The sequence below is a fragment of the Carya illinoinensis genome, chromosome 15 (assembly GCF_018687715.1).
Source record: "Carya illinoinensis cultivar Pawnee chromosome 15, C.illinoinensisPawnee_v1, whole genome shotgun sequence".
NCBI classification, from domain to species: Eukaryota; Viridiplantae; Streptophyta; class Magnoliopsida; order Fagales; family Juglandaceae; genus Carya; species Carya illinoinensis.
In genome coordinates, this window is record NC_056766.1 from 21,391,607 (window position 1) to 21,405,000 (window position 13,394).

Below are 13,394 nucleotides of genomic sequence, written 5' to 3' on the forward strand. Positions count from 1 at the left end.
TTGGTGCAATCCACTTGGGATGAAGGTAGGAAGAGCCCAACACTCAAGATGGGCTTCAAGGAAAAAGTACCAGTTTTGATCCACTTGATACAAGCTATGGAAGACATGACTTAAAGATTGGGCCTATTGTTGTTAAGACTTTCAATTTGTTTAACGGTATTTTATTATTAGTTTAGAAGAAGTGGGCTTGAGGATGCTTGGCTCACGTATGTCTTATTTCTAATGGACTAAGGTTATTTTTGGGAAGGCCTTTTATTTTTGGCCAAGGGTTTATTTAGAAAGTTATAATTTTATGTCTTACTAAGGTTTCAGAGGTAACTGTAGCGCGGCGTATGTAGCGCGGCGTATGATACTGTTTACGCTACAGTACCCGACGCATTGTTTACTTAGGATTTTTGGAGATTGTCTATTTAAACCACTTGTAACCTCATTTGAGAGACAGACTATATGGAATTGTCATTGAGAGTTGAGTTATCTCCTCTTGAACTTCTGAACTTATCAAGAGTAAATCAAAACATTTGTGACGTTCTTCCTTTGTAATCTAGGTTCTTGAGACGGGTTTTTCAATGGGTCTAGATTTTGATATAATTTAGGTTCTTTGAACGAGTTCTCATCGGATCTAGATTCTCCATCCATATACCTGAGTTTGGCTTTCTTGGGGTTGTTTTTCCAGTATTGTTGTTGGGTCTCAAAGCAAGTCTATTGGAGTTCACATCAAGTGTTCCTTCTTGTGCCCGTCGAGGTTTGAGCGTAGAGCATCGACCCAAGTGACTAGGTAAGACCCAAAATCAACCGTAATTGGTGGCAGTTTTAAATCCCAACTTGTCATGCAATCTGATGCTATGCGCTTGCGCTAAGGCATGCAAACGCCAGCTAGCGCAATCAATTTTAGATCCCTGCTTAGTCACTTTTTATTATTCTCATCATATTTTCTATACAATTGGGAGACACCGAAAGCAAAAGAAAAGAAGAAAAAAGTGGGCTTTCGTCAGCACCGGAATGCCTCGTGCTGCTGGTGGGTAGGACAACAGCTTGGTTAGCCCCTAGAAATGTTAGGAAGCAAGAGGCCCATTTCCCATATCAGGTATGCGGACTTGAGCTCACCCAGTTCCTTTCCTTGTAGTTATTGCATGTAACCTTCTCACACCATTCTTGGGAACTTAATCTTCAGGTGGAAGGTCAAGGTAACTAGCTTCAGGCAGTTTAGTGTCAGCTGCCTGATGATGGCATTGTATGAGGAGTGTGCCTTGAGTAGAAGGAAATTTGGCATATGGGTCATTGTGCTACTTTCTGTCCCAATGGTGATGGGGAGCGTTATGGCCCCCAATCGCAGTACCAGATTGCCAGAGACAGAGGCATCAGGATGGACGCAACCTATCTTGAATGTTCCCCATTTTGGAGAATGCCTCCAAGAAGATGATGTCAACGAAGCTGATGTTGTCAACTAAGCTGATGTTGTCTACCAGTATTCTTATGGTTGTGTAGTTGGCCACCAACATCATCACCACCAGGGCGTCATCAAGTAGATAGATGAGTCCCTCACATTCCAAGTTGTCAAAGGAGACAGGGTGTCCTCTAAGTTCGGGACTATTTGGGCGGTCTACAAATACTGAAAACCTCTTCTTATCTCGCACTTTGGGCATAGGCCTTCGCTCGATGCGGGGGGCGCCACCATAGGAGATTCCTTGGCGAAGGTGTGGATTTTGCTTGGAGGGCTTGCATCTCTTTTCCTCACGTTATGCATCCTCAAGCTCCTGCTTTCTCTAACTTCCAAAGCTTCCTGCTTTCCCGTTCCTTGAAGAAAACACCCTTTGCCACCCTTTCTTCCACCCTCGCAGGTACAAGAGAGTTCTTGCTGCAAAGCTGTTACAAAACACACGTCAACCGTTGGCACTGTCTTTTGGGTCTTATATTATTTTGGCCTATTAAGGTTAGCAAGCCTTTTGTATGCTAGCCACAACGCTCTCTCAAGCGACCGTATGGGACTTCATGGATCGGGCTAATGACTTCATCAATGCCGATAACACCATCTAGGCTCTGACCAATCCAAGGTACAATGGTGTGGAGTGGGCCACAAGCAGCCCCAATAGGTACCAACACCAACAGCTATGAGTACATGCTCTCGACCGTGAGGAGAGGGTGATGTGGTTGGAGGGTGAGCTTGGAGGGGCAGTCAGATGCCACCCAAGCTGAATCAAGATATGGAACCAACAATGCTGGTCGGTGAGGCCCCATTGGCACACTTGGAAGAGGTGGTCCCCCTGTGCCCATCGAGGTTCGAGAGTTGAGCATCGACCTAATTTTCCAGGCCGAATATGAAATTCACAACATTGGGTAGCTTTTGGAGGCCGAGGCAAGCATGGAGAATCGACCTAAGTCAGATCGTAGAATTTGAAATCTACTGCACTTGGGAGAGGTGTAACTCCTGGCACCCGCCAAGGTTTGGCGAGTGATTTGACCCAAGCGATCAGGCAGGATCTGAGATTCGAGAATGGAGCATGGACCTAACCAGGAGGGATCTAGTTTTAAGCATGAAGCATCAAACTAGCTGACCAAGGTGGAGCATCAGCTTTCGTGAGTAGGATTTGAAATTGACTGCACTAGGTGACGTGGGGGGATTGGGATGATTTGGACAGGTGTTTCCCCCTTGCTTCTACCAAGGTTCGAGCATAGAGCATCTACTTGACTAATCAGGGGATCTAAAATCTACCGCATTAGGGTGCATTTGGATGCTGCGACTGAGTGTGGAGCAACAGCCTGACTAACCAAGCAAGATCTAAAATTGATAGCACTTGGTGGCGGTCAGACGCAAAGGTGCGAATGTGGAGCATTGACCTAAGTGACCAAGCGGGATCTGAAATCAACCTCCCTAGATGGTGAGGGGGAGTGGGGCACTTTGGAGAGGCGTTCCCCTATATGGCCATTGACGTTCCTAGCACAGAGCTTCGACTTAAGTAACCAGCGGGGATTTGAAATCCATCACACTTGGTTGCATTTGGATGCTGAGGCGTGAGTTAGACCACTAACCTAAAAGTAAACAGTGGGATCTAAAATTAACCACATTGTGGGGCATTAGGACATTAAGGCATGAGGGCGGAGCATCAGCTTAAGTGGTCAGGCGAGATCTAAAATCAACCACATTGGTGACGAGGCAGGATTCGAACACTTGCGAGAGGTGTTCCTTCCAATGACCCGTCAAGGTTCAAGCACAAAGCATCGACCCGAGTGAGTAAGTGGGATTTGAAATCGACCGCACTTCGTGGGTTTTTGAGCGCAAGCGTAGAGTAGAGCATCGCTTGTGCTGGGTGGTGAAAGGGGATTGGGACACTTGTGAAAGTTGTTGATGGGAGCCAAGGTGGAGCTATCCTTAAAGATCCCTTGCAAATTCCAGATGGGCCAATTACAAGATCAAGAGCCAAGAAGATCAAGGAAGCAATGTAAGGATTGGTGCAATCCACTTGGGATGAAGCTAGGAAGAGCCCAACACTCAAGATGGGCTTAAAGGAAAAAGAACCAGTTTTGATCCACTTGATACAAGCTATGGAAGACATGACTTAAAGATTGGGCCTATTGTTGTTAAGGCTTTCAATTTGTTTAACGGTATTTTATTATTAGTTTAGAAGAAGTGGGCTTGAGGATGCTTGGCCCACGTATATCTTATTTGTAATGGACTAGGGTTATTTTTGGGAAGGTTTTGTATTTTTGGCCAAGGGTTTATTTGGAAAGTTATAATTTTATGTCTTACTAGGGTTTCAGAAGTAATTGTAGCGCGGCGTATGGCACTGTTCACGCTACAGTACCCCGACGCATTGTTTACTTAGGATTTTGGGGATTGTCTATTTAAACCACTTGTAACCTCATTTGAGAGGCAGACTATATGGAATTGTGATTGAGAGTTGAGTTATCTCCTCTTGTTCTTCTTGAACTTCTGAACTTATCAAAGGTAAATCAAACACTTTGTGGCGTTCTTCCTTTGTAATCTAGGTTCTTGAGACGGGTTCTTCAATGGGTCTAGATTTTGATATAATCTAGGTTCTTTGAACGAGTTCTCATCGGGTCTAGATTCTCCATCCATATACCTGAGTTTGGCTTTCTTGGGGTTATTTTTCCAGTATTGTTGTTGGGTCTCAAAGCATGTCTATTGGGGTTCACATCATTTGGTAATCAAAGCAAGGTTTTCAATCAGGTGTAATTCTATCTTTTATCTATTGCATCTTTAATTTTAGGGTTTCATTGTTCTAGGGTTGCAAAAAAAAAAAAAAAAGTGCAGAAATTCGTTTTTCCTAGGGCTGCCAGATTACTCTATCATTTTGATTTCATGTTTATCAACATTAGGTGGCTAAATTACGTGCCAAAATTTGCAGCATCTGTAGGGTTGGAAAGTTCTGGGTTTCTTGCATCTTTAAGTTTGTCAATTCCTTGGAATGTCGTTTCATTGATTCTCTTCTATTTCCTTGCCAATTTTTATGTGTTTGAATTCAGTTGTTTGATTGTTGCAATTGAATATTGCTGTTTTTGACTGAAATAGTGAGAAAAGAAAGGAAAAGAAAAGAAAAGAAAGGAAAGGAAAAGGAAAGAAAAGAAAAGAAAGGAAAGAAAAAAAAAAAAAAGAAAAAAAAATCGAAAAAAAAAAATCCGAATTTTTATTTTATTTCAAAGGGGCTGCATATATCATTATAGTTATATATTGTCTTGTGATTACTATTTCCCTTGTATCATTTCCTTGAGTCTTGTGTCATTTTATTCTTTCTGTGTTTTCTCTTGTTCTTGTTTCTTGGACCTAATTACTAGTTGGAATAAGACAAGGTTGTATTGTCTTGATTTAGTTCAATTAGTTCTGAAAGAACTTAAGTGGGAAAACTCTTGAGGTAAAAGGCAAGAGAGTGTGAGATAATTATCGAAAAAAAAGCCAATTAAGAGTGAAACACGAGTGGAGTGCTTATTATTCGAGTATAAACACGTAAGGGAGCGTGTGAGGTCTTTTCCACTAATAGTTTTTTTGTGTGCAGCGCGTACAATGTCTCATAAAAGTGACTCATCACCAAAGGGGATGGCAGATAACTCCTTTATGTTGCAGGCTATGCAACAACAGTTTGAACGATTGAACATGATGTTAGGGGAAGTGAGAGATAGGATGGATCAACAAGATGAAGTAATTAAAAATTTACATGGTGGGAGAGATAGGAGGAGACGTGAACCTAGAAGAGAACATGAGTATGAAGATGAAGGAGATGGTGAGGATGAGGAAGATCTAATTTCTGAAGTTGGGATGGGTAGGCATAGAGGAGTCAGGCGTGAAAGAGGATTTAGGGGAAACCCACGGGGTCGTGATGGAGTAGATAGGGACCTTGAGAGCATCAAAATGAAAATACCATCTTTCCAAGGTAGAACTGACCCTGAAGCTTATTTAGAGTGGGAGAAAAAGATAGAGTTGATCTTTGAGTGTCATAACTATTCAGAGGAGAAGAAAGTGAAGTTGGCAGTAATTGAGTTCACTGATTATGCTATTATTTGGTGTGACCAATAGGAGGAGGAATTATGAGAGGTCTGTCGAGACATGGGGAGAGTTGAAAGCTCTCATGAGGCGGAGATTTGTACCTAGCCACTACTATAGGGACCTCTACCAGAAATTACAAAATCTTACACAAGGGTCTAGGAGTGTGGAGGACTACCATAAGAAGATGGAGGTGGCTATGATACGAGCGAATGTAGAGGTGGATAGGGAGGCCACTATGGCTAGATTTTTGTGTGGTTTGAATAGGGAGATAGCTAATGTGGTTGAGTTACAACATTATGTAGAAATAGAAGACATGGTGCACATGGCTATGAAGGTGGAGAGGCAATTAAAGAGGAAAGGGACATCAAGGTACACTTCAGTTTCTAGCACTCCTTGGAAACCAAAGTGGGAGAAAGATGATCGAGCTGTAACAAAGGCAAAGACAGAACCACCTAAAGGAAACAATGAAGGAGCTAGCAACAAACCCAAGTTGGCATCCCAACCTTCTAGAAATAGAGATATTAAACGCTTTAAGTGTTTGGGTTCAGGGCACATCGCTTATTAATGTCCAAACAAACGTGTGATGATTATGCGTGACAATGGGGAGGTGATGACTGCAAGTGAGGATGATCGTGATGAGATACCTGAGTCCCTTGTTGCCAGGTGTGCTCTCAACACACAAATTAAGATGGATGAAGCAGAGCAACAAAGGGAGAACATTTTCCATACTAGATGCCACATCAATGGCAAGGTATGTAGTATGATAATCGATGGGGGGAGTTGTACTAATGTTGCTAGCACTACATTAGTTGAAAAATTGAATTTACCTACGTTGAAACACTCTCGACGATACAAGCTGCAGTTTTTGAATGATTGTGGGGATGTTAGGGTGGATAGACAAGTGTTAGTTACTTTTTCCATTGGGAAAAGTATCAAGATGAAGTGCTTTGTGATGTTGTGCCTATGCATGCTGGCCATATATTGTTGGGGAGACCATGGCAGTATGATAGGAGAGTGATACATAATGGATTCAAAAACATGTACAGCTTTGTAAAGGAGGGCAAAACAACCAAGCTTGCTCCTTTAACTCCAAGACAGGTCTATGAGGACCAACTGAAACTGAAAAGTGAGGTTGCTCAAAAAAGAAAGAGTGAAAATGAGAGTGATAAAAAAAGAAAGAGTGAAAAAGAGATTGAGCAAAAAAGAAAGAGTGAAAAAGAAAAAGAGTCTCCTGAGAGAAAAGGAAAGGCAAAAGTGAGTTTCTATGCAAGAGAGAGTGAGGTTAAGAGAGCTTTCTTAGCAGATCGCCCTATGATTTTTCTTGTCTATAAAGAGTCTTATCTTAATCTTGATGAAACTAACCAACCTCTTCTTAGTTTGGCTGTTTCTTTGTTGCAGGAGTTTGAGGATGTATTCCCAGAGGAAATGCCTAATGAGTTGCCACCCATTAGAGGCATTGAGCACCAGATTGATTTCGCGCCCGGGGCTGCTATTCCAAACCGACCAGCTTATAGAAGTAATCCAGATGAGACAAAGGAGCTTCAGAGGCAAGTTGAGGATTTGATGAGCAAGGGGTACGTGAGGGAGAGCATGAGCCCATGTGCAGTACCAGTGCTTCTAGTGCCTAAGAAGGATGGGACATGGAGGATGTGCATTGATTGCAGGGCGGTTAATAATATCATGGTAAAGTATCGCCATCTCATTCCTAGATTAGATGATATGCTCGATGAATTGCATGGCTCATGTATTTTTAGTAAAATTGATCTTAAAAGTGGGTACCATCAAATTAGAATGAAAGAGGGTGATGAATGGAAAACGGCTTTTAAGACTAAGTATGGGCTTTATGAATGGTTGGTTATGCCATTTGGACTTACAAATGCGCCCAGTACTTTCATGAGATTAATGAATCATGTCCTACGTGCGTTCATAGGCAAGTTTGTGGTTGTGTACTTTGATGATATCCTAGTGTACAGCAAGGACATAAATGAGCATATTGAGCATTTGAGATATGTGTTTAATGTGTTGAGATGTGAAAAGTTGTATGCTAACTTCAAGAAATGTACCTTTTGTATGGAGGAAGTTGTTTTTCTTAGTTATGTTGTTAGTACAAAGGGTATTGAAGTGGATGAAGAGAAAGTCAAGGCCATTAAGGAGTGGCCAACACCAAAGAGCGTCACTGAGGTAAGAAGCTTTCATGGTTTAGCTAGCTTTTATCGGCGTTTTGTTAAAGATTTTAGCACCATTGCTGCACCACTCACTGAAGTCATTAAAAAGAATGTTGGATTTCATTGGGGGGCTAATCAAGAGAATGCATTTGCCACTATTAAGGAAACGTTGTGCTATGCACCCGTGTTAGCATTACCAGATTTTAACAAAGCTTTTGAGATTGAATGTGATGCCTTAGGAATAGGGATTGGAGCCATTTTGATGCAGGATAGGCGGCCAATTGCCTTCTTCAGTGAGAAGGTAATGATGTGAACCCCAATCGACTCGCTTTGAGACCCAACAACAATATTGGAAAAACAAACCCAAGAACGCCAAACTCAAGTCTATGGATGGAGAATTTAGACCCGTTGAGAACTCGTTTCAAGAACCTAGATTATATCAAAATCTAGACCCGTTGAAATCCCGTCTCAAGAACCCAAATTACGAGGAGGAACGCCACAAAGGTTGTGATTTACCTTTGATAAGTTCAAGAGTTCAATTAAGAACAAGAGGAGAAAACTCACTCACAATTAAAATTCGAAATAAAATAATGTCTGCCTTGAAATGGCTGATTACATCCTTTAAATACCCTCCCCAAAACATGATAAAACCCTAGACTAAAATTTGAGACCCTTTCTCTCAAAAATGCCCTTTGGTGAACAGTAGCCGCGTGTACTGTAGCGTGAACAGTTTCATGCTACAGTACTTCTAAACCCTAGTTCAAATAAGTAAGACATATGTGGGTTAAGCATCCTCTAGCCCACTTATTCAAAACTAATAATAAAAATCCTTTAAACAAATTGAAAGCCTTAATATCTAAAGGCCATATTTCTAAGTCAAGTCTTCCACAGCTTGGATCAAGTGGATCAAAGCTGGTTTTTCTTCTTTCAAGCCCATCTTGAGTGTTGGGCTCTTGCTAGCTTCTTCCCAAGTGGTTTGTACTAATCCTTGCATTGCTTCCTTGATCTTCTTGGCTCTCGATCTTGTAATTGGCCCATCTGGAACTTGCAAAGGATCTTTAAGAGTAGGCCTGCCTTGGTTCCCATCATTCCCCCTCTCCTCAAAAGGATTCGACCTCGAATCTTCACCTACGTCAAAAGGAGAAAGATCAGAAACATTGAAAGTAGCAGACACATTATACTCACCTGGGAGATCCACTTTATAGGCATTGTCATTAATTTTCTCAAGGATTTGGAAAGGTCCATCTCCTCGAGGATGCAACTTAGTCCTCCGATGAGCTGGGAATCTTTCTTTGCGCATGTGAACCCAAACCCAATCTCCAGGTTCAAAGATGACACGCCTTCGCCCTTTATTGGCTTGGGAAGCAACTCTTTCATTCTTTTGCACAATTTGAAGCCGCACCCTCTCATGGAGTGACTTCACCAACTCCGCCTTCTTTTGTCCATCCAAGCTACTCCTGCCATCAACCGGTAAAGGCATCAAATCTAAAGGGGTAAGCGGATTGAATCCATAAACAATTGCAAAAGGAGAATATGAAGTAGTAGTATGCATGGTCCTATTATATGCAAACTCTATGAATGGCAAACAATCCTCCCAAGTTTTTAAATTCTTATGAACAACAGTGCGTAAAAGCTGAGTTAAGGTCCTATTAACTACTTCAGTTTGACCATCAGTCTGCGGATGACAAGTAGTGGAAAATAAGAGCTTGGTACCCAATTTCCCCCACAACACCTTCCAAAAGTAGCTAAGGAATTTAACATCCCTATCAGAAACAATACTCCTGGGAACACCATGGAGTCGCACTATCTCCCTGAAAAACAAGTCAGCTATGTTTGTGGCATCATCTGTTTTATGGCATGGAATGAAATGTGCCATTTTACTAAATCTATCCACAACCACAAAAATAGAATCTCTACCCCTTTTGGTCCTAGGTAGCCCCAAAACAAAGTCCATAGATATGTCGACCCATGGTTCACTAGGAACGGGTAAGGGTGTATACAACCCATGTGGCAACACTTTAGATTTGGCCTTCCTACATGTAATGCACCTGCCACAAATGCGAGTGACATCTCTCTTCATCTTAGGCCAAAAGAAATGTTCATGCAAAATATCCAAAGTCTTCTTGACACCAAAGTGTCCCATTAATCCACCACCATGTGCCTCACGCACTAGTAATTCACGCATGGAACAACCTGGCACACAAAGTTTGTTTTCTTTAAACAAGTAACCCTCATGCTTGTAAAACTTACCAAATGCCACCTTATCACATGCCACGTACACATTAGAGAAGTCAGCGTCATCGGCATATAGGTCTTTTACGTATTCAAACCCAAGCATCTTAGCACTCATAGAAGTAAGAAGTACATACCTTCGAGATAAAGCATCAGCAACAATGTTCTCCTTACCTTGCTTGTAACAGATGACATATGGAAATGTCTCAATGTATTCCATCCAACGAGCATGCCTTTTATTCAACTTACCTTGACCCTTGAGATGCTTTAATGATTCATGATCGGTGTGGATCACAAATTCCCTAGGCCATAGGTAGTGCTGCCAAGTCTCCAATGCACGAATAAGAGCATAAAGCTCTTTGTCATAAGTAGGGTACTTGAGTGAGGCCCCACTTAACTTTTCACTGAAGAAAGCTATGGGCCGCCTATCCTGCATCAAAACAGCTCCAATCCCTATACCTGAGGCATCACATTCAATCTCAAAAGCTTTGTTAAAATCAGGTAATGCTAGCACAGGTGCAGAGCACAACCTTTCTTTAATGGTGGCAAAAGCATTCTCTTGAGTAGCCCCCCAATGAAACCCAACATTCTTTTTAATGACTTCAGTGAGTGGTGCAGCAATGGTGCTAAAATCTTTAACAAAACGCCGATAAAAGCTAGCTAAACCATGAAAGCTTCTTACCTCAGTGATACTCTTTGGCGTTGGCCACTCCTTGATGGCCTTGACTTTCTCTTCATCCACCTCAATACCCTTTGTACTAACAACATATCCAAGAAAAACAACTCTTTCCATGCAAAAGGTACATTTCTTGAAATTAGCATACAACTTTTCACATCTCAACACATCAAACACATATCTCAAATGCTCAATATGCTCATTTAAGTCCTTGCTATACACTAGGATATCATCAAAATACACAACCACAAACTTGCCAATGAATGCACGTAGGACATGGTTCATCAATCTCATGAAAGTACTGGGCGCATTTGTAAGTCCAAATGGCATAACCAACCATTCATAAAGGCCATACTTTGTCTTAAAAGCAGTTTTCCATTCATCACCCTCTTTCATTCTAATTTGATGGTACCCACTTTTAAGATCAATTTTACTAAAAATACAAGAGCCATGCAATTCATCAAGCATATCATCTAATCTAGGAATGGGATGCCGATACTTTACCGTAATATTGTTGACCGCCCTGCAATCAACACACATTCTCCACGTCCCATCCTTCTTTGGCACTAATAGCACTGGTACTGCACATGGGCTCATGCTCTCCCTCACGTACCCCTTGCTCATCAAGTCCTCAACTTGCCTCTGAAGTTCCTTTGTCTCCTCTGGATTACTCCTATAGGCTGGTCGGTTTGGAATAGCAGCTCCAGGTACAAAATCAATCTGATGCTCAATGCCTCTAATGGGTGGCAACTCATTAGGCATCTCCTCTGGGAATACATCATCAAACTCCTGCAACAAGGAAATAGCCAAACTAGGAAGAGACTGGTGAGTGTCATCAAGAGTAAGATAAGACTCTTTATAGACAAGAAAAATCATAGGGCGATCTGCGAAGAAAGCCCTCTTAACCTCACTCTCTCTGGCATAGAAACTCACTTTTGTCTTTCCTTTTCTCTCTGCAGACTCTCTTTCTTTTTTCTCTCGTGGCTCTACTCTTTTTTCTCTACTCTCAGCCACATCTCTACTTTCTTTTTCACTCTTTTTGTTGTGCTCATTTTCACTATCACTCTTTCTTTTCTGCTCAATCTCTTTTTCACTCATTCTTTTTTTATCACTCTCATTTTCACTCTTTCTTTTTTGATCACTCGCATTTTCACTCTTTCTTTTCTGAGCAACCTCACTTTTCAGTTTCAATTGGTCTTCATAGACCTGGCTTGGAGTTAAAGGAGCAAGCTTGATTGTTTTACCCTCCTTTACAAAGCTGTACATGTTTTTGAACCCATCATGTGTCACCCTCCTATCATATTGCCACGGCCTCCCCAACAAAATATGGCCAGCATGCATAGGCACAACATCACAAAGCACCTCATCCTGATACCTTCCAATTGAAAAAGGAACTAACACTTGTCTATCCACCCTAACTTCCCCACAATCATTCAACCACTGCAATTTGTATGGTCTAGAGTGTTTTAAGGTTGGTAAATTCAATTTCTCAACCAAAGTAGTGCTAGCCACATTAGTACAACTCCCTCCATCAATAATCATACTACATACTTTGCTGTTGACGTGACATCTAGTATGGAAAATGTTCTCTCTCTGTTGCTCGGCATCATCCACCTTTATGTGTGTGTTGAGAGCACGCCTAGCAACAAGAGACTCACTCACAGCATATATCACTCCTTCGTCATCACTAGCATCAACTAACTCGGGCACTCCATCACGATCATCCTCACTCTCAGTCATCACCTCCCCATTGTCACGCATAATCATCACTCGCCTATTTGGACATTGAGAAGCAATGTGCCCTGAACCCAAACACTTAAAACATTTAATATCTCTATTCCTTGAAGGTTGAGATTCTACCTTGGCTTTGCTGCTAGGTCCCTCAACTTTGCCCTTAGGTGGTTCGATCTTTCTCTTTGCTTCAGTAGAATCATTCCTATCCCACTTTGATTTCCAAGTAGTGCTAGGAACCGAAGTGTACCTTGCTGTCCCTTTTCTCTTTAATTGCCTCTCCACCTTCATAGCCATGTGCACCATGTCCTCTATCTCCACATAATGTTGCAATTCAACTACATTGGCTATATCTCTATTCAAACCACTCAAAAATCTAGCCATGGTGGCCTCCCGGTCCTCCTCTACATTAGCCCGAATCATAGCCACCTCCATCTCCTTATGGTAATCCTCCACACTCCTAGACCCCTGTGTAAGATTTTGGAGCTTTTGATAAAGGTCCCTATAGTAGTGACTAGGTACAAATCTCCGCCTCATGAGAGCTTTCAACTCTCCCCATGTCTCTATAGGCCTCTCATGATTCCTTCTCCTAGTGGTCACTAATTGATCCCACCAAATAATAGCATAATCAGTGAATTCAATTACTGCCAACTTTACTTTCTTCTCCTCAGAGTAATTATGACAATCAAATACCAAATCTATTTTTTTCTCCCACTCTAGATAAACCTCTGGGTCAGTTCTACCTTGGAAAGATGGTATTGTCATTTTGATGCTCCCCAAGTCTCTATCGACACCATCCCGACCCCCTAGGTTCCCCTCAAATCCTCTTTCACGCCTAACTCCTCTATGTCTACCCAACCCAATTTCAGATGTTAGGTCTTCCTCATCCTCATCATCTCCTTCATTCTCATATGCATTTTCAACCCTAGGCTCACGTCGCCTCCGATGTCTCCCACCTTGCAAATTTCTAATCTCTGCTTGTTGTTGATTCATCCTATCCTCCATTTGTCCCAATAGCATGTTCATCCGCTCAAACTGTTGTTGCATGGCTTGCAACACAAATGAGTTATCTGCTATCCCCTTGGGTGATGAG

At 41.9% G+C, this 13,394-nt stretch overlaps 1 protein-coding gene across 1 annotated transcript; it reads right to left on the reverse strand.

Moving 5' to 3' along the window:
* Positions 1 to 1,746: 1,746 nt before the first annotated feature.
* Positions 1,747 to 13,075, reverse strand: LOC122296749 (the record flags this gene model as incomplete). The annotated part of the gene is made up of 6 exons (XM_043106545.1): positions 1,747 to 1,863; positions 8,645 to 8,979; positions 9,118 to 9,898; positions 10,028 to 10,679; positions 11,109 to 11,359; positions 11,861 to 13,075. Coding segments are annotated over 6 exons (3,351 nt in total), but the record flags the coding sequence as incomplete, so codon positions are not given.
* Positions 13,076 to 13,394: the final 319 nt, after the last annotated feature.